Raw genomic sequence first — 22335 nt, forward strand, 5'->3', positions numbered from 1 at the left:
ACGAAGAATGTTATTTTAATATCACTATGTCAGTAATGTCAAAATAAAGATTGATGCATGGGCGTTGCCTGTACTACAACCTACCTACCTCAAGTATTGCATTTTACTAAATTTTTCTCTTTATAATAAAATCTCTGTCAGGCTAACTAAGAGTTCCCACTGAATGTTCCAGAAATGTGAAATCCAAAATATAAAACTTTTTGAGTGCTGACATGATGGCATAGTTCAGATGATTCAGTGTCCACTGACTTTGTTTTGTGCAAATTAGGAATAGTCTGTAAAATTACCTTCTTGTTATGTGTATACAGTATATGTGAGACATTAAAGATTTTATCTTTAGATTTGGGTCCCATTACATATTAGCACATAGTCTAAAACTGGACAAAATATGTGAATATACAGTAGTCATTGGAAAGTTAAGAGCTCTAAAATGCTTCTGGTCTCAAACATTTTTATATATGAGATATACTCAACTTATCACAATAGACTGATACAAAAATCCAATAGATTGCAATTATTTTGTAAGTTAGACACTTGTCTGTTGGCTGTTAGGAAATGGGGCATTGTTCAGGTCTCATGCCACTCAGGCTCAGAACAATGATGCCTTCCATAGCATCTAGCTGTTACCTCAAACCTCCTGAGTCCACTTGTGCTTCCTTGTTCACCATGGCAGTACAAAGAGCCAGAGAGTTCCATGATCTTTTCGGTCAGCTGATTTCAGAAAGACATACTTCCACCTGCCGCCCTTCCAAGCAAATAAAAGAAATGCTCCTTTTTTATGGAACCTGTATTCTACAGCCTAAAATTTTTTTAATATAGTATTTTTTACATATTCCTTAAGTGCAACTGTTATTTTATGATAAATAATCCCAACATATTTGTAAAAAGCACAACACATACAGCAATGGTTTATCAGGTAAATCTAAATACATATAGCAGCCCAATGGCTTCTTGTTCAGGAGCCCATGTTTCATAATTATGTACAAATACTGATAACATAAATCCTTTAGATTTGCCACACTCTTAAATGTAAAACCAAATCTTTGCTGTTTGTACAGGCAGATTTTGAACTCTTGCAGAACATTTGAGTATAAAAAAAGTTGTTTCTAGAGGAAAGGCTTTTGTTGAAAGTTCTAGCCATGAGAACTACAAGCTCCCTAAGAAGGCAAGCTCTGAAGGAATGTAATACCATAGTTTTGATACACTACTGAAGATCACTAACTAGGACTAAAGGCAAGGAGAATGGATACAGTGTTTTATTTGCAGAAAATCTTTAACCTCCTGTGTTAATAAACTGGTTTATCTTAGATCCAACATTTTTGTTTTCTTCACTAAACAATTCTATTATCTTGAATTAGCACCTGAAGAAAAACAAGAGGGTGGAGGGATGTTAAATGCAATGTATCTTTTTAAATCCTTTTGAATGCTTGAATCTCTGTATATTAAAGAATACCACCCACTCACTCATTTCTTGAATACTACATACAGAGTCAGTTTATTTTCAGCTAATTTTTATTGGAAAATTATTTTTTATATTTATTCAAAATTGAAATCTTCATTTCTAGAACTTTACACAATATTCATACTATTCTTCCTTTGAGCCTTAAAAAATGCTTTAGGTAGTTACCTTGTTATCCTTAATCTCATCCCTTCCTATAGAAGACAGAATTTTGAATTGCCTCACCACGCGATCACACTCCTTTTAGAATCTTCCTGATTGTAGTTATACTGTAATATTCACAAGGATGGTTGAAACATAGCAGAATTGTTTAGTTTACTGTAGAATTGTTTGAATTGTAGATTTGTTAGGGAAGTAACATTTCTTAGAAAAGGCAAGTTATAGCTATAATTTGAAAGTACAAGTAAGTAAGGAAAAAACATCGAAACATTTCAATTAATGCTTAAAGTTTGAACAAATGGAAGATGACATTCTTTGCCTTGAACAGGCAGGTAATAAGATAGAGAATGCAAAACAACCTTGAATTAACTAGAGTAGGTTTAGGGTTTTGATACTTTACAATTCTTGGTATGGTTTAGGCTCATATGACTATTTCAAAGCAGATTATTGGTAAAATTGCATTCTGTGGCAGGAAGAGGAAATCTTGGTGGGAAAATGCTCAAGGTTGACAGGAAGTCTAAGAAGAGGCTGGTACACCCAGGAGCAGGTCTGTTTAGTGGTTCAGCGAGGTGCAGACAAGGAGAAGTAAGAGAAGCAGGATGATGCAGGATTTGACAGGAGGCATTTTGGTAAGCTGTGAAGCATAAAAACTCAACCTTACTTTGTAGTAAAAAGTACAGTGATGCCAAATGATTAAGAAGCCATTAAAAAAGTTGATATATGGAAGACCTAACTATGCAGATGGCATCATCCTAAGTGTCTCCTAAGTAGTAAAATGATAAATCTTTCTAACAGTCCTTTGAATTATACACTTTTATTATCCTCGTTTATGAATGAGAAAACTGACCTATAGAGAAATAATTTGCTGAATGTCGCCTAGCTGGTAAAATACAAGAGCTAACTTCTTCCTAAAGAAAGGCAGACTCCAAAACCACCTCTCTTGTGTTGACTTGTGCCAGTAATCCAGCACTTGAGAAGCTAAGGTAGAAGGATCTTGAGTTCAAGGCCTGATGGGGTATCTAGTCAGATCTTGTCTCAAAAATCAGATCTGTCCTCTTAAAACACTGTCTCATTGTCCTGTGATGATAAATTTCGATCTATACTCTTTCACCTCATAAGTAACTAATCTGTGCCCTTTTGTTTTTGCATGGTGCCACATTTCCTACTCCCTCAAGGAGTCAGTGCCTTCCTGGCCTTTTCTTGTTCCCTGCTATTAAAACCTACTCTGTGGAAAGAAGCTAATAAACTCATTCATTCATTCACACCAAGGTATAAGTGACTGATACAACTTGCTACAAAGTAATATTCCTATAGGATTGAGGTTTTTTTTTTAGGGGAACCGGTTGGAAAATGTTAAGGGGCCATAAAACCTTAACCCAGACTTTGAGGAAATGTAGGTTTAATTTATGTATATATTGGTATGGGAGGATGAGTTATTATCTATGCTTTTTTGATTCCACATTTGTTTAGCTGACCTATGGCTTTAGGAATGCTTGTTCTAGAAATTATGAGCACAAAAGTTGGACTAAAAGAATAAAAAGAAACATTTTCACTATGTATTCAAATGTTTTAGGAAGTTTCTTTATATAAATTTCCTTAATTCATAATCTTGTATAGAGTTCTAGCATAATCCCAAGAAACAGACCCCATGAGATACCTTTGATTTTGCGTACAGTCATGAATGAAATGAAGAAGGGTCATTCGTGTATCTACGGTTGATCTAGGTAGTAGTGTTCCTTCATTTCCCATAGACGTAATCACAGGTGATTTATTTTCTCTAGGAATCTTACAATACAGTAATACCATCTTAAACTTATCCTTGATACCTACTTCTTTCCTTACTCTTCATCAGTCAAATCATGCCTTCTCATTTCCTTCTTTATAAGATTTCTCATGTGTTCCAATTTGATTCAGTTCAGTAAACAGAGTGCCAAGTCTTTGTTCTGTCTCAAATGTCTCATCTCCTAGGTGTTACTATGACATGATACAAGCATATGAGTATTTAAGTACAGGGACTTGCTCTGCTGGAGATGGTAAAGGCAATGGTGTTTGCACACAGTTTCCAAGTATGAAAAAGAGTTGTCAAAATAATGGCAGGGATCAAAACAGTCCAACTGTGAGGGCAGAGCAAATACAGAGGTATGGAAGCACAGTATGGCCTGGTATTTCTGAAATGTAAGAGACCTACATCAAGGAGAAGATATACTTTGCCAATTGTTAGGAATGTCATATGCCTAGAGAACCAACAAGTTTACTCCGTTCATCTCTGTCATTATGTGACATTGGAACCTTGCTAAGCACTTGGCTATGTGCCATGCACTGAAACTCTAGCCACTGGATGTTTACACCTGAGTATATGTAGTTTGTGTCTTCAGTTTTCTATGGCAACTGTTGCAGTCTTCTCTGAGAGTGATAGGAAAGAAAAGTGACAGCTTTCATTGAGAGCTCAATTGTGTCAGCAGTGTAGAAGATGTGGAGCTAAGGTAGTAATGCAAAAATGGTAGTACTTTGTTAGTCACAGTAAGTAATTCCACACCAGATACTTGTTTCAGTCAGTATGCTTTTCTGCTGCCTGTACAATAGTATGGTGTGTGGGGAGACATCAAACAGTGAAAGAGAATTGGAAGGGAAATCCTCCTTTTCATGTGTGAAAAGTTTACTTAAAATTACATCCATGCACTTTTTGGACTTAGTTCTCCAGGCAAGAAATGTTACAGAGAAGTGTTTGTTCAATTTCTTCTGTTCATCATGTCATTGGAAAACTTACATGGAAAGGGAGTGTATTGTTCTAAAAGGAGCATACTGTCAAAACAAAATTATTTTTATGTTAATTTGCTTGTCATTTCTTTTCTAAGGATGCTGGGCAGTTTTATGCAAAATACAAGGAGACAAAATTGAAAGAAAAAGAAGAAGCATTGGCTAGAACTGAAATTGAAACTCTTCAAAGTGAGTTTTAAATGCTGTTTACTTTATTAACAGTGTCCTGTAAAACTAACCTAAATTCAAACTTTCCTTTAACACTGGTTGATTTTTCTGTGTTTTCTTTGTCATTTTCCAATGAAGTCACTTGTATTTACTACATTAACACATGGAAAATACTGCTAATGGACCACACAAAGTCCAGTATCAAGAGAGATGAATCAACCTGGAGTCATACAACTCTTCAAATTGGGACAGACCATTCTAAATTTGTAAAGGCCAATTATCTTTCAGTATTAAAATTATAATTAATATTTAATGCCATGGATAACTAACTGCCATATGTTAATATAGTACTATAGCAGTGAGTAAACCTAGAAAAAATTTTTTTTCAAAACCTTTGCTTCTTTTGTAATGTTATTGTATAATGCAAACAATCTTAAATAAATTATCAGAATATTGAAAAGAAATCAGACATGGGGACTCCTACCTGTAACCCCAACACCTGGAAAGTTGAGACAGAAGACATGTTCCCTGAAGGCCATGAACTACATGTTGGGTACCAGGACAGCCAGAGCTACACAGCAAGATCCTACTAAAAATAATAATAAAAACAGGGCTGGAGAGATGGCTCAGGTTATGAGCACTGGCTGATCTGACAGAGGACTCAATCTGTAACTTCCATTCCAGAGAATCTGAGTCTCTGGCATTCTTGGGTACCATGCATCCAAGTGGTGCATGGCAATACACGCAATAAAAGTACCTGTATGTATAAAACAAAAGTAAACAAGTGTTTTAAAAAGTTTTTAAACAAAAGGAAAAATATAGAAATGTTCCATGGAACACAAAGACATTTCTTGACTTTGTTTTATGTACATCTTTCCTATGTGTATGCTGACTGTACATACTGGTTATTTTATTCACGGTAGTTACTACCACTCAGCAGAATATTAATTTTATTTATATCTAGTTTCTCCCAGTAGTTATAAACTCCACAAATGCTAGGACTTTGTTTTGTCACAGTTGTGTCTTCAAGACAGAGATATTTTTAGGGAAAGATTTTCTATCATAGTTGTTCTTGTGTCTGGGCAGCTTTAGAAGAGGAACTGTTTCCTTTCCACCTTGTGTCTGCAATAGTGAACAGTGTCCTGGCACACAGTAAATGATCAGTAAGTAAATGATGAGTGGATGAGTCGATGAATGTATGAATTCTAGAATAGCAGTGAATGCCAGTCAAGCATCAATCATACAGTACCTTGTTTCAAGGAGCATGTAATTCAACTCAAAAACTTATAACCACTATAAGATGATACTTTAATCTGTATAATTATTTAAAGTGGATACCTATAAGAAGAACTGAGACAATAGAGGATTGTGTATGGAGATTACTAACTGTGTGTTGGGCAGAAAAAGTAGTCAAATGAAACTCTGAATGTAATTTTTATACAATTGTTCCATTTTAAATAAAGTTAATATTTTTAAGTGAGGAAGGAAAATTAACCTATAAGAAAATAGGGGGGAAAAAAAGAAAATAGGGAAAATCTTAAAAGTAACCCGATCTACCTGTTAAGGCGGTAGGGGTTCACTACATTTCACTGCTTTCTTCTTAGCTTGTCATTTTTATCTAATTTTTATAACAAATCAACTTATTAGTAAAATTTTAGAATATATATCAGAATTGTCTAATAATAGCAAATTAAGAATATATACTGCTCTTATGAAAATTGGAGTTAAACATGAAATGCTTATCACAATGTGAAATCTACATGGGAGGTTTGTAACCATTATTCATTTGTTTAAAGACTTAAAATTCTGTTCAGTTAAAACTCTCAGGTCTAGAAATTCTAGTTTTTATTTTGTTACTTAATAAAAAAATCATGTAAAGAAATACAAAATTTTAAATAGACAAGCATCTGGAATTTCTCTCTTCTTTAGTAAAGATATGTAATAAACAGCCTTGTAAAACTCAGCAATCCATCACTAACACAGTGTTCATATGAGGCTTGTGTTATAAAACCATCTTGTGTTTTCATATCAGTAATATATTGGAAAAGATGAGAATATCAGTGGTAAGAACAGTAAAGAGCAATTGCATTTACTGTTAGCAGAGTCAGAATCTGTTGTGTATTTTAAATTGTAGTATAATTGTTACATACAAGAAATCTTTTGGTTTGGTTTGGTTTGGTCTGGTTTTTCGAGACAGGGTTTCTCTGTGACTTTGGAGTCTGTCCTGGAACGAGCTCTTGTAGACCAGGCTGGTCTCAAACTCACAGAGATCCGCCTGCCTCTGCCTCCCAAGTGCTAGGATTAAAGGTGTGCACCACCACACCCAACTGCAAGGAATCTTTAATTTTGTCAACTTCATTATAGTTTTCTAGATTGTATAGTTTAGAAAAGGTCTCTAAGAAATAACAATCAAACGTGACAAAATAAAATATACAATAAAGCAAAAACTTTCATATTAGACTTGGACATGGCAACCCAATAGGAGGAAAAGAGTCCCAAGAACAGGCACAAGAGTCAGAGACCCATTCTTTCTTGCAGTCGGGAGTCCCATAAACGTACTAAGCTAATTGCAATAAGATATACACAGAAGACCTGGTGTAGACCTGTGTTAGCTCTGTGCTTGCTGCTTCAGTCTCTGTGAGCTCATAATGCACCTTACTTAGTTAATTCATAGAGCCTTGTTCTCCTGGTGTCCTCCATCCCCTCTGGCTCTCATCTTCCTCAGGATTCCAACTCTAAGGGGAGGGATTTGATGGGGAACTCCCATTTATAATCTCTCCCCTCATGATATCTGACTGTGGATCTCTATATTTGTTCCCATCAGCTGCCAGAGAAATTTTCTCTTATGATAGAAGATACCATTAGGGATTTTTGTTTGTTTTTTTTTTGTTTTTCGAGACAGGGTTTCTCTGTATTGTTTTGGAGGCTGTCCTGGAACTCGCTCTGTAGACCAGGCTGGCCTTGAACTCACAGAGATCCGCCTGCCTCTGCCTCCCAAGTGCTGGGATTAAAGGCGTGCACCACCAACGACCCGACATAGGAATTATTTTGATTGTCAGGTTTTGTTGTTTTCTGACCAGTTGTATTTGGTTTTACCCTGCGTCTAGGGGCAATCTTGTCTCTGGTTCTTGGTTACCCAGGCAGTGTCAGGTATGGGTTCCTACTAGTGGAGTGAGCCTTAAGTCAAATCAGACAGTGGATGGCTACTCCCACAAGTTCTGTGTCACCATTGCCTTAGCAGATTTTGCAGACAGGACAGATTGTAGGTCAAAAGTTTTATGGCTGGATTGGTGTCCATGTTTCTCTTTCAGTAGCCTGAAAATCTTGAGGTAATTCTTAAATATTTTATTATTTTTAATAGTATGTATGTGTATTTGTCAGTGGGTAGGTATGTGCATGTGACTACACATTATATGGTGTAGCGGTCAGAGGTGTTGGGAGTAGTTACAAGCAGTTTTGAACCCCCACATTCTAGGAATCAAACTCAGATTCTTTAGAAGAGCAGTAGTTGCTCTTAACTGCAGAGACATCCTTGTAGGCGTACAATCAAAATTTAATGAAAACTTCAGTAAGATTCATACAAGTAGCATCAAAATACTATGTTTTTATATTAACTTATAATTTTCTTAATAAACCTCACAATGCTGCTAAAAAGAAAAATCTTAGGTGTTTTTCCTCTGGAGTGAGGTACAATTGATGTAACTACCTCCAAAATTGCTATTTTTATTGAATCACAATTATTGGAGGGATACTGAGAGTACTTGGCAAATAGGAATCTTTGCGTCACTTAGGCATGTTTTCTTGACATTTAGTTTTGAAAATACTTGTTTTTTCATTTATAAGATTTTGCCAAATGCAAAATGTTAAATGGGGGCAAATTCATCTGATAAATTACTTTAAAAGCACAGAATTTAATGAGTATTTACCAAGCTATTGTTCCTTAGTTATAGAACCCCGAATTTACAAATAGGTTTATGTTGTACATCTTATACGTTGTGTCTATAGTTTTCCCATAACATACATAACATACCTTCACATACATGTTCTTGTTTCCACTGTGGTGTTGTTTCTTTCTGTAATGGTTTTCACTGCACACTTTCTCCTTCATCTCCTCTCTACATGCTTTCATATAGCCATCCATATTATAAAATAGCCAATCTTATAATAGTCAGGATGTATGTGCAGACTTGTCTAACTGTAGGGATATGAAAAAGCATGATTTTGCTTTAAGATATGAAATCACATTCTTTTCTGATCTTTCTTTTGCTACTTAAATTCATTGAAATACCCATGAAATTACTACTGTAGTTCTGCTTCAGTGATAATTTAATATTTCTCCATGTAGATGACTCATCAGTAACTATGTAGTCGTCTCTTACAAGGCATTTACTGTTAACTAGTATCTCTATAAAGAGTAAATAGTCTCATACATAAGCACAGACATATGTATAGGCATGTCTACAATTATATTCAAATTCTTTTATGCTCAGTAAACTTTTATATTTAATTTTAACAGATCTTCTCAGACTATTTTCCCACAGGGTTATAATAGAATGATTCACATTTCTACCCCCCCCATTAAAAAGAGCCTGTCCCCTACCAGAAGTATATGCTATGCTATTAGATTTTTAATTTGTACCCTCATAATAGGTTTTAAATCATTCATGGTATTACTTGAATTTTTCATTTCTTTAACCTGAAAGAAGCCCCCTCACTTTCAAAAAGTAAATTTATTTTGCATCCTGGCCTCAGTTTCCCCCTTTCTTCTCTCCTCCCAGTTATCCCTCCCCCATCCTCCCTCTGTTCCCACCCCCAATCCACTCATCAGTTTCTGTTTAGGAAAGGGCAGGTCTCCCATGAATATCAACAAAACATGGCATATCAAGCTGCAACCAGACCAAGCACCTCCCCATGCATTAAGGCTGTAAAAGAGTCAGAGACAGCCCCTGTTCCCCTGTTAGGAGTCCCACAAGAGGACCAAGCTACACAACTGTAACATAAGCAGAGGGCCTAGGCCAGGTTCCCTGGTTGTCGATTCAGTCTCTGTGAGCCCCTATGAGCCCAGGTTAGTGATTCTGTGAGTTTTCTTATGCTATCCTCGACCCCTCTGACTCCTACAATCCTTTCTTCCCCTCTTCTACAGGATTCCCTGAACTCTGCCTAATGTTTGGCTGTGGTTCTGCATCTATTTCCATCAGTTGTTAGATGAAGCCTCTGATGACAATTGGGCTAGGCACCAGTCTGGTCACAGGAGATGGCCAATTTAGGCTGCTTATCCACCATTGCTGGAGTCTAATCTTCCTTGTAGATTCCTGAGAGATTCCCTTGTGCCATGTTTCTACCAATAGTCTCTTTGAGTACTCTCCTCCTCTGCCCCCCCACCATTTTTCCCATCCCCATCTGCCCTCAGTCCACTCACGAAATCTCATCTATTTCCCCTTCCCAGGGAGATCTGGTGTCCCTGAGTGTAGGTTTCTTTTCTTGTTTTGTGGGCTTGTGGATTTAATCTTTTGGATTGTCTAGTCATGACCTTTACTAACTTTTTCTGTTGGTTTGCCCATCCACTTTCTATAATCTCTTTATCAATTTACTGTTTGTTCTCTGAGCTGCAGTTACTCTTTCCAAATTTGTCATCTCTTGGTATTTATGCTGCCCTTATGTTTATTATGGAATTTGGGTTTGTGATGTAAGTTAAGATTTCCTCTTCCTTTATATAGCATGCAATTTTTAAAATTCCATTTTGAAATTCTCTTTTCCAGATGGAATTTACTTTTTATATGATTAGAAGATTGTGTCTGGTTTTCTTTCAAATGCATATTTAATTTTATTGACATCCATTGCTAAGTCATTTTCCCTCTGAACTAAAAGGTTTTTCGATTGTTTTCTTCTAGAAATTTGATTTTTTTTTACAGTGACATTATAATACTCCCATGCACACACAAATATTGCATTGTAAAAATGTCATTGTGAGGCTAGAGGAGTTTGCTGATGAAAAGGAGCAGCTTCCCAGTGTTGTCACTAGTGAGAATGTCATCCATTGCTTGCCAGGCATTGCTTGAAGACAGGAAAGGAACTTCTTCATTGTTGGAGTATCCTAGGGTGTACTGAGATACCTATGATGTTGCTTGTTGATATCTGTAACCACCATAATATTTGCCTTGGAAATATTTTTGTGCAACATTTGATTGATGCTCCCAGATCAGATTTCTGTCTAAAATAGTAAAACTATAAATTTATGCCATTAATGATATATGTAGCTAATATGAAATAGGGGTATGATTAAGAAACTAGGGGAGGTAGAGATGGTACAATGGTTAAGAGTATGGTGGTATCACACAGCTTTAATCCCAGCACTCAGGAGGCAGAGGCAGGAGGATTTCTGAGTTTGAGGCCAACCTGGTCTACAGAGTGAGTTCCAGGACAGCCAGAACTACACAGAGAAATCATGTCCCAAAAAAACAAAACAAAACAAAAAGAGTGTTTCCTGCTCTTCCAAAGGACCCAAGCTTCAATTCCCAATACCCAAGTTGGATAAGTCACCTACTGGGTGACCAACTGCCTATAATTCCAATTCTGGGGTATCTGACACCCTCCTATGGCCTCTGTGAGCAACTGAATATTTGTGTTACACATTCATATAGACACATACATATACACATAAATGAAAATAAATCATTAAAAAATTAAGATGCTAAACTAAAGCTCTTTCCATTGTCCCAAATAAAATATTTTAATGAAAGGTACTTTGAAGACTGAAGGTATATACAAACAATGTGATCCGTCATAATCACTTTGACGGCATCTGAGTTTGTTGTTAAATAAATTAATGATCAGTGCTCAATAGAGTTTGTAGCTATTTGCAACAAAGCAATTCTGTCTTGATAAAATAACATTGTTTATGTATTCTTCAAAGCTTTAGTTTATGAATAAAATTGTAGAATATTTTTAATTTCTTCTATTCTGAATAAATCTCAATAACTGATTCTTTTAAATATTCCTTTTAGAACAGAAGAAAGTTAAAGTTAAAAAACCAAAACCAGAATTTCCTGTATATATGCCTTTAGAAAATACCTATATTCAGTCTTATGATCATGGAACTTCTATTGAACAAATAGAGGAGCAAATTGATGATTGGCTGGAAACCAGGAGCAGAACACAGAAAAAGCAGGTAATTTTAAGTCTTTTAAAGTTGATTTGAAGAACTGTATGGACATCACATTCAGAGTCCTGGCAACCACAGCCACTGAGCTATAGCCCCACCCTGTGAATCTTTGATGATTGGTTTGTGTTTTTGTTGTTATTGTAAAATCTTGATCCAGCTGTCTAGCCCAGGCTAGACAGTTATCCTTTTGCCTCTATCTCCTACATTCCACATTATTTCTCTATGTGTAAGTAAATGTTTACACTGATTTTAACTGAATAAGAAACATGAAGTATATTCACTGTCGGTTCACAGTTCTTTGAGCTATTTATTACAAAATGAATCTTTTAACCTTTACTAAGATAAAGGACTAGAACACTGACCAGCAAGAGAACTCAGTGGGTAAAGGCACTAGCCACCAAGCCTGATGGTTCAGCTTTAATCTTTGGAACCCACATGATGGAGGAAGAAAACCAATTCTCACAAATTGTCCTTTGTGCTATGAGGGAATTTTATCTTTATAGAGTAAGTTTGGAACCTTTTCTTCCCTTTATGTTCTATGAAGTCATTTTAGAAGCACTGAAATTAATTTGTCTTGAAAGGTCTGGGAACTCTGCAGTGAATCCATCCAGCTTGGTTTATCTCTGTTAGGAGACTTCATTATTGCTCAGTCTCATTGCATGCTACTTGTCTGTTTAAATGGTTAAGTGTTCTTGTTTTAAATTTTAGAAGGTCACATGTGTCTGGAAATTTGTCTTAGTTATTCTAGACTTCCTATTTTATTGGAATTTAACTGTGCAGAATGTTTATTAATGTTGCTCTGGATTTCAGTGATATCTGTTATAATAGCTCCTATTCCCTATTTACTGATTTGGTTCTTCTCTTTTTCCTTTCATTAGTTTGGCCACGTTTGTTAGTTTTATCTATTCCATGAGCCAAACCTTTGTTTCATTGATCCTTTCTATTATTTTAGTGTCTAATTAATTGAGTCAAGCTCTGATTTTTTTTCTTTCTTTCTTTACTGGTTTTAATTTATTCTACTTGAGACACATCACTAGGTTATTTGAGAGTGTTCTGTCTTAATGTATTCACTATATTTCACAAGTTCTTATACATTATTCCAATTTTCATTTAATTGGATTTCTTCAATGTCCTATTTTCATTCAAAGTATATTGTTCAGACTCCATGTGTTTGCATGAGCTGATTGGAGTTGTCTTTCTGTATATATGTTTGCCTTATTGGTTGATGAATAAAACACTGATTGGCCAGGCAGAATGATAGGTGGAACCAGGAGACAAGGAGGATTCTGGGAAGTATAGGCAGAGAGGAATCATCATGTGATCCCAGAAAGATAGAATGGAAGTCAGGCGGTCTCTGTGACCATATGGAAATACTTAGATTAATAGAAATGGGTTAATAATTAAGACAGAGCTAGCCAATAAGAAGCCCTAGCTAGTGGCCAACAGAATTATAATTAATATAAGTGTGTGTGTTTATTTGGAGGCTCAAGACTTACTGGGTCACAGACACTCTTATAGCAGTGATCCTGTATGTAGTTCCTCTGGCTATTGATTTTTAGCCTGGTTCCATTATAATTGGATAAGACAATAAATTACTTCAGTTTTTAAAAATTGTTAAGATTTGCACTATGATCTAAAATATGCACTGTTTTGGGGAAAGAACCATGTGCTGATGAGGAGTATATGTACTTGGAGCTGTGATAGAAGATTCTGTGGGTGTCTATTGAAGATGAAACAGATCCACGCATTGAATATTGGGAAAGGGGGCTCTAAGATATTTATTAGAGAAAGCAGTCACTTACTGAAAAGCCGAGAACTGGGGTCAGCATTCTCTGATCTCCAACCTCAACCAGAATCCGAGATAGAGAGTGTCCCCTCCTCTACTATCTCTTATCCCTGAATCCTCCCATGTACCCTGCAGGTACGTGATCTCTCCCTGCAATTCCCTTTTAGTCTAAAGAAAATATTTAGACTTGATACCAAACTCAAACATATATACAGCATATCTACCTAGAAGGTGATAAACAAATTATAATCTACTTATATCCTATCCTAAGTATATCTATCCCATCTAAAAGCTAAACTTATCTGAAAGAGATACCCACGTCTGAACACCTTCCAACCCCAACCCTAAATAATTGAAAACTAACCCTATCAGGTGTAAACTACCCTGCAATATCAACAGTAAGAAAAGGGGGCATAGTATTCTCAGAATTACTTTCTGTTGAAATGGGATGATGATAACCTCATGGGATCCTGTAGGAAGAAAATGTTAGTGTACCAAAAAGTCTCATTTGCATTCATTCTCTGTTGGTGGGAGATGCTTGATTGAATATCTTGACTGAGGCTCTGGCCAGAGTGTAGAAGGTGTACCATATCAGTTAATTAGTCTGGAATTGTGTAGAGTCATGTAGTCCCAAACCGGCTTTAAGTTGTACTTGTCAGTCCAGATGCATCAAGTCAGACCAGATGGAATTGATGAAGTTGGGTCCCATTTTCTTTCTGAGGTGTTTGAAGATTGCTGTTAGAAAATTCCTTGTTCTCTGTGGAAAACTCAAACATTAATGTCAACAAAGAGATTTCAACTTTTATATGTATGCATACCAGGAAAGGCAACAATAAGGAAGATGGGAAATTAGACTTTCAGAGAAAGAACCGAGTATAAACAGATGACAGTCTCTAGATTGTGTTTTCTTTTGTATTACATCAATTGACTCCTTGATATAAAACAGAAACTCTGAATTTTATTTTTAACAACATACTTGGATTTAGAGGAAGAGAGCCAAATCCAACTCCAAAGCCAGCTTCAGTTTAAGTGAATCGGGACCAAAGAGCATTAGGAAGTAAAGAGAAATACATAATTATAAGTGCAAGGTTAAGAGAATTAGACATTGATTCCAAACATTAGATTCTTGTTTGTTTGATGGTATTTTGGGTGGCTATCCTCTCTTCTTTAGGTATCCATACATTCAGTATTTTCTCGCTGTTTGGAGATGGGTTTTCCTGTGAAGACAAAAACAAAACAATCCTCTTTCCTTTCATGAGGTCTCCTTACACATAATAGAATATGACTTTGTGGATGAGCTGTCATCTTTCCTCTTTTTGAGGTTTCTCCTGTTTGGATCGAATCTTGATCAATTTTGATGGAATTGAAAGCTTTTCTTTTCATGTAGAGACAAAGGCGAAACCCCTTCCCCAAGGTAACACATATCCTGGTTTCCAAACTGTGGTCATAACATCCTTGAAATACACCGGTTGATTTAGTTCAGAAGTTTTTTCTGTAGTCCAGTGTCTTTCTGTAGCTGTTTGTCCTTTCTCATTAGCATTAAGAAAGTTCAATGTTAGCAAAACATGTAATCTGTGTTTGGAGGTGTTTGTTCCCCCTGGCTGTTTATGAAGCATTTCTTTTAAGCTGTGGTTAGATCTCTCAACCACTGCTTGTCCTGTGGAATTGTATGGTATACTAGTTACATGTTTTATGTTGTAATATTTGAAAAACTGCTCCAATTTTCTGAAGACATGCTGGAGCATTGCCAGTTTTTATTTGTATAGGTATACCCGTAACAGTCATCACCTCTAAGAAGTATGTAATAACAGAATCAGCCTTTTCAGAACTAAGAGCAGTAGCCCATTGGAACCCTGAAAATATGTCTACAGTATGGTGCACATATTTTATACTTCCAAATTCTGGAGAGTGAAATACATCCATTTGCCAAATTTCATTTCTATGAATACTTTTGGGATTACTGTCTGCTGGTAATGGATTTTGATTATAGAATGAACAGGTGGGGCAGCTTCTTACTATTTCCTTGGATTGTTGCCAAGTGATAGAAAAACCCTTCCTTAAGCCTTTGCTGTTGACATGGTGTTTCTTAGGAAATTCTGAAGCTTTCAACACACTTAATATTAATAAACAATCAATCTCATCATTACCTTGTGCTAGAGGACCTGGCAATCCCGTATGGGATCTGATGAATTCTATTTCTGATGGTTTTCTGTAATTGTATAAACAACGAGGTTAATTCTGTATCATCAGTAATAAATTCTGTAGTCACAATGTGTAAGATGACTCTCTGTGTACTGAGAATCCGTAACTCTATTGAGAGGCTCTGTAAAATCCATAAGTACCATGAGAATGGCGTACAACTCTGTCTTTTGTACAGAGTTGTAAGGGCTTTGAACTTCTTTACTTATATTTTCTGATTTATAACCTGCCTTACCTGACTTGTTTGTGTCAGTGTAGAATGTAAGAACTCTAGAGATTGGCGGTTTTTCTTACAGTATGTGGAAGGATCCAAATTGTATTCTTTATGAATTTGATTCTCTCTGTTTTGGGATAATTGTTACTTTACTAATCATTCTCAAAAAGTTACTGCAAGCCCTTTGTCAATATTCATTATCCTTCCATAAGAAGGAAATTTCTTCATTTGCTAAAGGTACAATAATTTTATTGGATCCCTTCCAGTGAGTTGATGAAGCCTTAATTTACCTTTTATAATCAAGTCAGAGATCTTTTCTATATATGTCTTTGGTTTTTTATTCTGTTTATGTGATAGAAATACCCATTCTAGTATGATACCTTCCCTCTGCATCAAAATCTCTGAGTGGTATTCTCTAGATAGTAAAATAACCAGAATGCAATCCAGTTTTGGATCCACATGGTCCACATGTGCTTCTAATATTCTCTTTTCTACCCATCCTAATTCATCCTCAGCTGATAATATTCGTGGACTATTTAAGTCCTTGTCTCCTTTAAGGACCGTTTTTAGGTATTTTAAGTTATGCCCTTCTCCTAGTAGTTTTTGAAGATCATTAAGAGTCTGGTAACCATCTCTCCTGATCTGTACTTTTGGCGGTCTCATTCTTTGTATATCTATTTTATAACCTAAATAATTGATAGAATCTACTCTTTGTATTTTTTCTGGGGCAATCTGTAATCCCCAGCTAGGTAAAATTCCCTTTACTGTCTCAAATATCTTTTCCAAAGTTCCTTCCTTCGAATCAACCAGCAGTATGTCATCCATATAATGGTAAATTATAGATTGCGGAAATAGTTTGTGAATTATTTCCAAAGCTTTTTGCACAGAATACTGGCTTATAGCAGGACTATTTAACATTCCTTGTGGCAAAACCTTCCATTGAAATCTTCTAACTGGTTGAGAATTGTTATAGGTAGGCACTGTGAAGGCAAATTTTTCCCTATCCTTTTCTTGTAAAGGTATAGTGAGGAAGCAGTCTTTTAGATCAATTACTCTAATTGGCCCTTCTTTAGGTATCAGAGAAAGTAATGGCATCCCAGGCTGTAGAGAGCCCATAGGCTGAATAACTTTATTGAGAGCTCTCAGATCAGTAAGCATTCTCCATTTACCAGACTTCTTTTTGATAATAAATACAGGAGAATTCCACACACTTGTGGATTCTTCAATATGTCCAGCATTTAGCTGTTCCGGAACCAGCTTTCTAAAGCCTCTAGCTTGTCAGAGGTCATAAGCCATTGCCCTACCCAGACAGGTTCATCTATTAGCCATTTTAAGGGTAGGGCTTTTTGGTTTCTCTGTAGGTTTGGAGCAGGGCCTACACCCTCCCCCATGTGTCTAGGCTGAGATAGTATCCCTTTGGGCTCCCAAATTCCATTCATGTACTAGGGATAAATACTGATGATCCCCTACCAGAGGCCGCATATATTGCCCAGACTTCCAAACTGACACCCACATTCAGGAGCACTGGATCAGTCTTATCCTGGCTTCCCAGCTATCAGTCTGGGATCCATGTGCTCCTCCTTGTTCAGGTCAGCTGTTTCTGTGGGTTTCACCAACCTTTGCTCTTGATCTCTTTGCTCATCACTCCTTCTCTCTATAACTGGATTCCAGGAGTTCAGCTCAGTGTTTAGCTGTAGATATCTGCTTCTGCTTCCATCAGGTATTGGATGAAGGCCCTAGAATGGTATATAAGGTAGTCACCAATCTTATTATTGGGGAAGGGCATTTAAGGTAGCCTCTCCACTGTTGCTTAGATTGTTAGTTGGGGTCATTCTTGTAGATCTCTGTACATTTCCCTAGTGCCAGATTTCTCTTTTCTTACTCTCCTCTATTCTTCCTCTGACTCAATCTTCTGCTCCCTCATGTCCTCCTCTCCCCTTCTCTTTCTCCTAACTCCCTCTCTCCTCCCCCCATGCTCCCAATTAGCTCAGGAGATCTTGTCCCTTTCTCCTTCTCCAGGGGGACCATGTATGTCTCTCTTAGGGTCCTACTTGTTTCCTAGCTTCTCTAGTGGTGTGGATTGTAGACTGGTAATCCTTTGTTCTATGTCTAATATCCATATATGAGTGAGTACATACCATGTTTGTCTTTTTGTGACTAGGTTACCTCACTCAGGATGGTTTCTTCTAGTTCCTTCCATTTGCCTTCGAATTTCAAGATTCCATTGTTTTTTGTTTTCAGCTGAGTAGTACTTTATTGTGTAAATGTACCACATTTTCTCTATCCATTCTTCAGTTGAGGGGCATCTAGGTTGCTTCCAGGTTTTGGCTATTACAAATAATGCTGCTGATTCCCATTTTCCTGAGGAACCGCCATACTGATTTCCAAAGTGGCTGTACAAGTTTGCACTCCCACCAGCAATGGAGGAGTGTCCCCCTTTCTCCACATCCTCTCCAGCATAGACTGTCATTGGTGTTTTTGATCTTAGCCATTATAATTGGTTTAAGATAGAATCTGTCAGAGTGGTTTTGATTTGCATTTCCCTGGTGACTAAAGATTTTGATTATTTCCTTGTGTTTTTCCGTCATTTGAGACTGTTCTGATGAGAATTCTCTGTTTAGATCTGTACCCCATTTTTTAAATTGGATTATTTGATAGCTTGATGGCTAGTTTCTTGAGTTCTTTGTATATTTCAGAGATCAGCCCTCTGTCAGATGTGGGGTTAGTGAAGATTTTTTCCTATTCTGTAGGGAGCCATTTTGTCTTGTTGACCGTGTTCTTTACAGAAGCTTCTCAGTTTCAGAAGGTTCCATTTATTAATTGTTGATCTCAGTGTCTGTGCTACTGGTGCTCTATTTAGGAAGTGATCGCCTGTACCTATGTATTCAAGTGTATTTCCCACTTTCTCTTCTTGGAGGTTCAGTATGGATGGATTTATGTTGAGGTCTTTGATACATTTGGAATTGAGTTTTGTGCATGGTGATAGATAAGGATCTATTTGCATTCTTCTTCATGTTGACAGCCAGTTATACCAGCACCATTTGTTGGATATGCTTTCTTTTTTCCATTTTATATTTTTAGCTTTGTCAAAATTTAGGTATTCATAAGTGGTGTGTGGATTAATATCAGGGTCTTCAATTCAATTCCATTGGTCCACCTGTCTGTTTTTATGCCAGTGCTAAGCTATTTTCATTACTCTCTATATATTAGAGCTTGAAGTCAGGGATGGTGATGCCCCTAGATGATCCTTTATTGTACAGAGTTATTTTTACTATCCTGGGTTTTCTGTTTTTCCATATGAAGTTGAGTGTTGTTCTTTTCCAGGTCTGTGAAGAATGTGCTGGGATTTTGATGGGGATTGCATTGAATCTGTAGATTACCTTTGGTAGGATTGCTATTTTTGCTGTGTTGATCGTTCCTATCCAAGCGCATGGGATATCTTTATGTTTTCTGATATCTTCTTTAATTTCTTTCTTTAAAGACTTAAGTTCTTGTCATACAGGTCTTTCATTTGTTTGGTTAAAGTTACCCCAAGATATTGTATGTTATTTGTGGCTCTTATAAAGGGTGATGTTTCTTTGATTTTTTTCTCAGCCCATTTATCATATGTATATAGGAGGATGCTGATTTTTTTTTAGTTTATCTTGTATCCTACATTACTGAAGATGTTAAAACATTACTTTTGATTATTTTATAATTACCTGATATTTTGAAAGTTGGTAATTATCTTTGTATTTAGTTTCTAAAATGATTTAGCTAATGTAATGTTTTAATCCAGTAAGATCATCAATTTTGTTAAATAATTATTTAAGATGCTGATTAATGAGAATAATGTTTTACTGTCAGTGCAAAGCCACAACAATATGTTCCACCATAAGTACTACACCAAACTCCTTTAAAATCAAGCATTGCCTTTTCTTCCCCTGGTGACCTAGTGGTAATGTTCTGAGTGTTTTGTGTCAGAGACCTGAATTTCATTCCTGTTCTCGTTATCTCTCTCCCTGGGGCTGCAATGCATAAAATAAGAAATAAAATCACTATCCTGCATCCTCATTGCCATCGGCTGTACCCTTGTCAGATTTCATAAGCTAAGCTAGATGGGCCTGGTTAGTATTGGGTTGGAAAACATCACAGAAAATAAAGACCACGACAGCTATGAAACATGCACTCCATCTTTCAAGAAACTGTCTTATAATTGTTATTGTACTTTTCTTTGTACTACTTGATTGATTGCTAGCTCTAGGAATAGGGGGTTTAAAAAAAGGACCTTAGATGTAAATGCTTTTTTACTCATTTAAATGAATACATTTATTTTGTTTTCCAAATTTAAAAGCTTCTTTGGTTTGGAAGATACTTGGTTATATTCTTGAAAAGAAAGTGTCCCAGTAGCAATGGTTTTTTATCTTACATAGAAGTACTTGTTCAGAACTTTCTTGTTTACCTCTAATGTGTCTATTTTTTCTATTTGTTTGATAGTTTCTACCTTGCTTTATTTTCAGAACACAAATAATGTAACTGTAAAGATTCAAAATTATAGTTTATCTTTCCTTTTAAGTTACATTAGTACATACTCTTTATTTCTAATGTTTCAAATATCAACAACTTTAAGTTCATCCATGTGGGTGTGTTCTTCCCAAAGGATACACACACACACACACACACACACACACACACACACTCCTTTTCTTCCCACATCTTCTACATTACCTCAAAAATCAAAACGTCTCTCACTGATTCCAAAATATAAGGGGCTAATGTCCTAACCTCCTCACTTCCTGGAATGTGTCTTCCTTAGTTTTCCTCTCAAGCATACACGCAAGTGTAGACTTTGAATGAATCCCTGGCTTCTGTTTTCCACTGCTGGAAATAAGAGTGCTGTACTGGGAAGTGCTCAGTAATGACTGGTGGTGACTCTTAACTGTGTTCTTTCCTTCCTTACTTCTCCTCAGGATGATTATAAGCCAGTATTAGACTCTCAGAATCTATCAGTCAGTTGAAGATGGATGGCATAGTCTTCTTTATGAAATAAAAGTGGTCATTTGTTTGTATTAAGAATGCTCCAGAATGTATGTAATTTTTAGACTAGTATCTTATTACTGTGTCATCATATATTACTATATTGTTAGTATTGTTATTAAGTTTTTCTGTGTGTCATCATTGATTTTTGTTTTCAGGAAGCAGCTTTTAAAGTGTCTTGTAGTTACACACTGTAAACCAGCTCTCTATATCAAAATTTTGGAATGCCTTGGAGAGTTGTGTACGGTAGATTTTTTCAGATGTTACTTTGGAGGAAAGGAACCTTGATTTGTAGTGCTGTTCAGCTGCACTGGCTTGCCTTCTCCCAGTGTCAGCATGAAGAAGCCTTAGGAAGAGCTGCATGGTCACTGATTGTTGTCCCTCCTACAGATACAGTGTGTAAACATCTTCAAAGGCATATGCCATAATGAACCGTGACAAAATAGGAATGTACCCTAATCTGGAAATCTGAATGGCTCCAAAGTCTGAAATGTTTTGAGTGTCATACTCAGAGTCTCAGGTGAGGGGTTCCTCAACCCTGTGAGACTTCTCTGTAAGAATGAAATGGGAAAAAGTGTAAAAACTTAGACTCTAAAGCCCATAAAGGAAAAAGAAAACTTTCAAGCTGCTCTGAGTTCCCAAAAGGCAGCCCAACAGATAAGGCTAAACAAAGAACTGGGTACATGACTAGAGGCCTGAGACCAGATAACACACCCCAGCTGTGTCAACATTTCTCTGTCCTAAAGAAAATCAGATAGCCATCAACTTGCGGTTGTAAAAATGCCTAACCAGGCTGTTGTAAAAATGCCTGGCCTAGGAGAAAATTAACAAACTTATTTCTCCTACAATATCCTGCTTAATTGTATCCTATCTAAACATACAGTCATTGTTTCATCCTATGTAACCATGGAAGCTTTGTAATATTGAGACTTTCAGTCTTTTGAACTTGCCCTTTAAAACCCCCCCTCAGCTGTAAGCAGTATTTGGCTTGCTCTCAGAGTGGGCATGAATCCATGCTGCAGCATGACAAAAAAAGAAACCTTTGTTCTTCCATTCGATGAGTTGACTTCTTGATGGTGGACTTTTGGGGTCCTGCGAACTAGTTATAACAAGAACATTCCGAAGTACAACCCTCTAAGCTAAGCATTTGGTCTCAAACATTTTGCAGATGAGATATTTGACAATTACTTCTTGTTTTAGTATGTTAATTTTAAGTTTATGCAATTTAATTTTAATGTTGGATATATTTAACAAAATCAAAAAGTTTCTGAAAATATTTAATTTATTTAGGCTCCAGTATACCACTGCTGTTGGAGAAAATTTGTTTTTTGTTTTTTTTTTTTTAACCTCAATTAAAACAAATGTGTATAACCTTCCAGGAAGTATACAAAATTTCAACTATGAGTTTAATTCAG

The 22335-nt window shown here is 36.4% G+C and overlaps 1 protein-coding gene across 2 annotated transcripts in view; it reads left to right on the forward strand.

Annotated features, from left to right (window-relative positions):
• The window catches only part of Dnajc1 (DnaJ heat shock protein family (Hsp40) member C1), a 152830-nt gene that overhangs the window by 76722 nt on the left and 53773 nt on the right, over positions 1–22335 (forward strand). For both annotated transcript variants that reach the window (XM_040755442.1, XM_040755441.1), the window contains exons 7-8: positions 4474–4564; positions 11548–11711. In XM_040755442.1, the coding sequence (XP_040611376.1) occupies positions 4474–4564; positions 11548–11711 (255 nt within the window). The remainder of the gene's footprint in view (positions 1–4473; positions 4565–11547; positions 11712–22335) is intronic.

This window comes from Mesocricetus auratus, unplaced genomic scaffold (genome assembly GCF_017639785.1).
Source record: "Mesocricetus auratus isolate SY011 unplaced genomic scaffold, BCM_Maur_2.0 Super-Scaffold_100013, whole genome shotgun sequence".
NCBI lineage: Eukaryota > Metazoa > Chordata > Mammalia > Rodentia > Cricetidae > Mesocricetus > Mesocricetus auratus.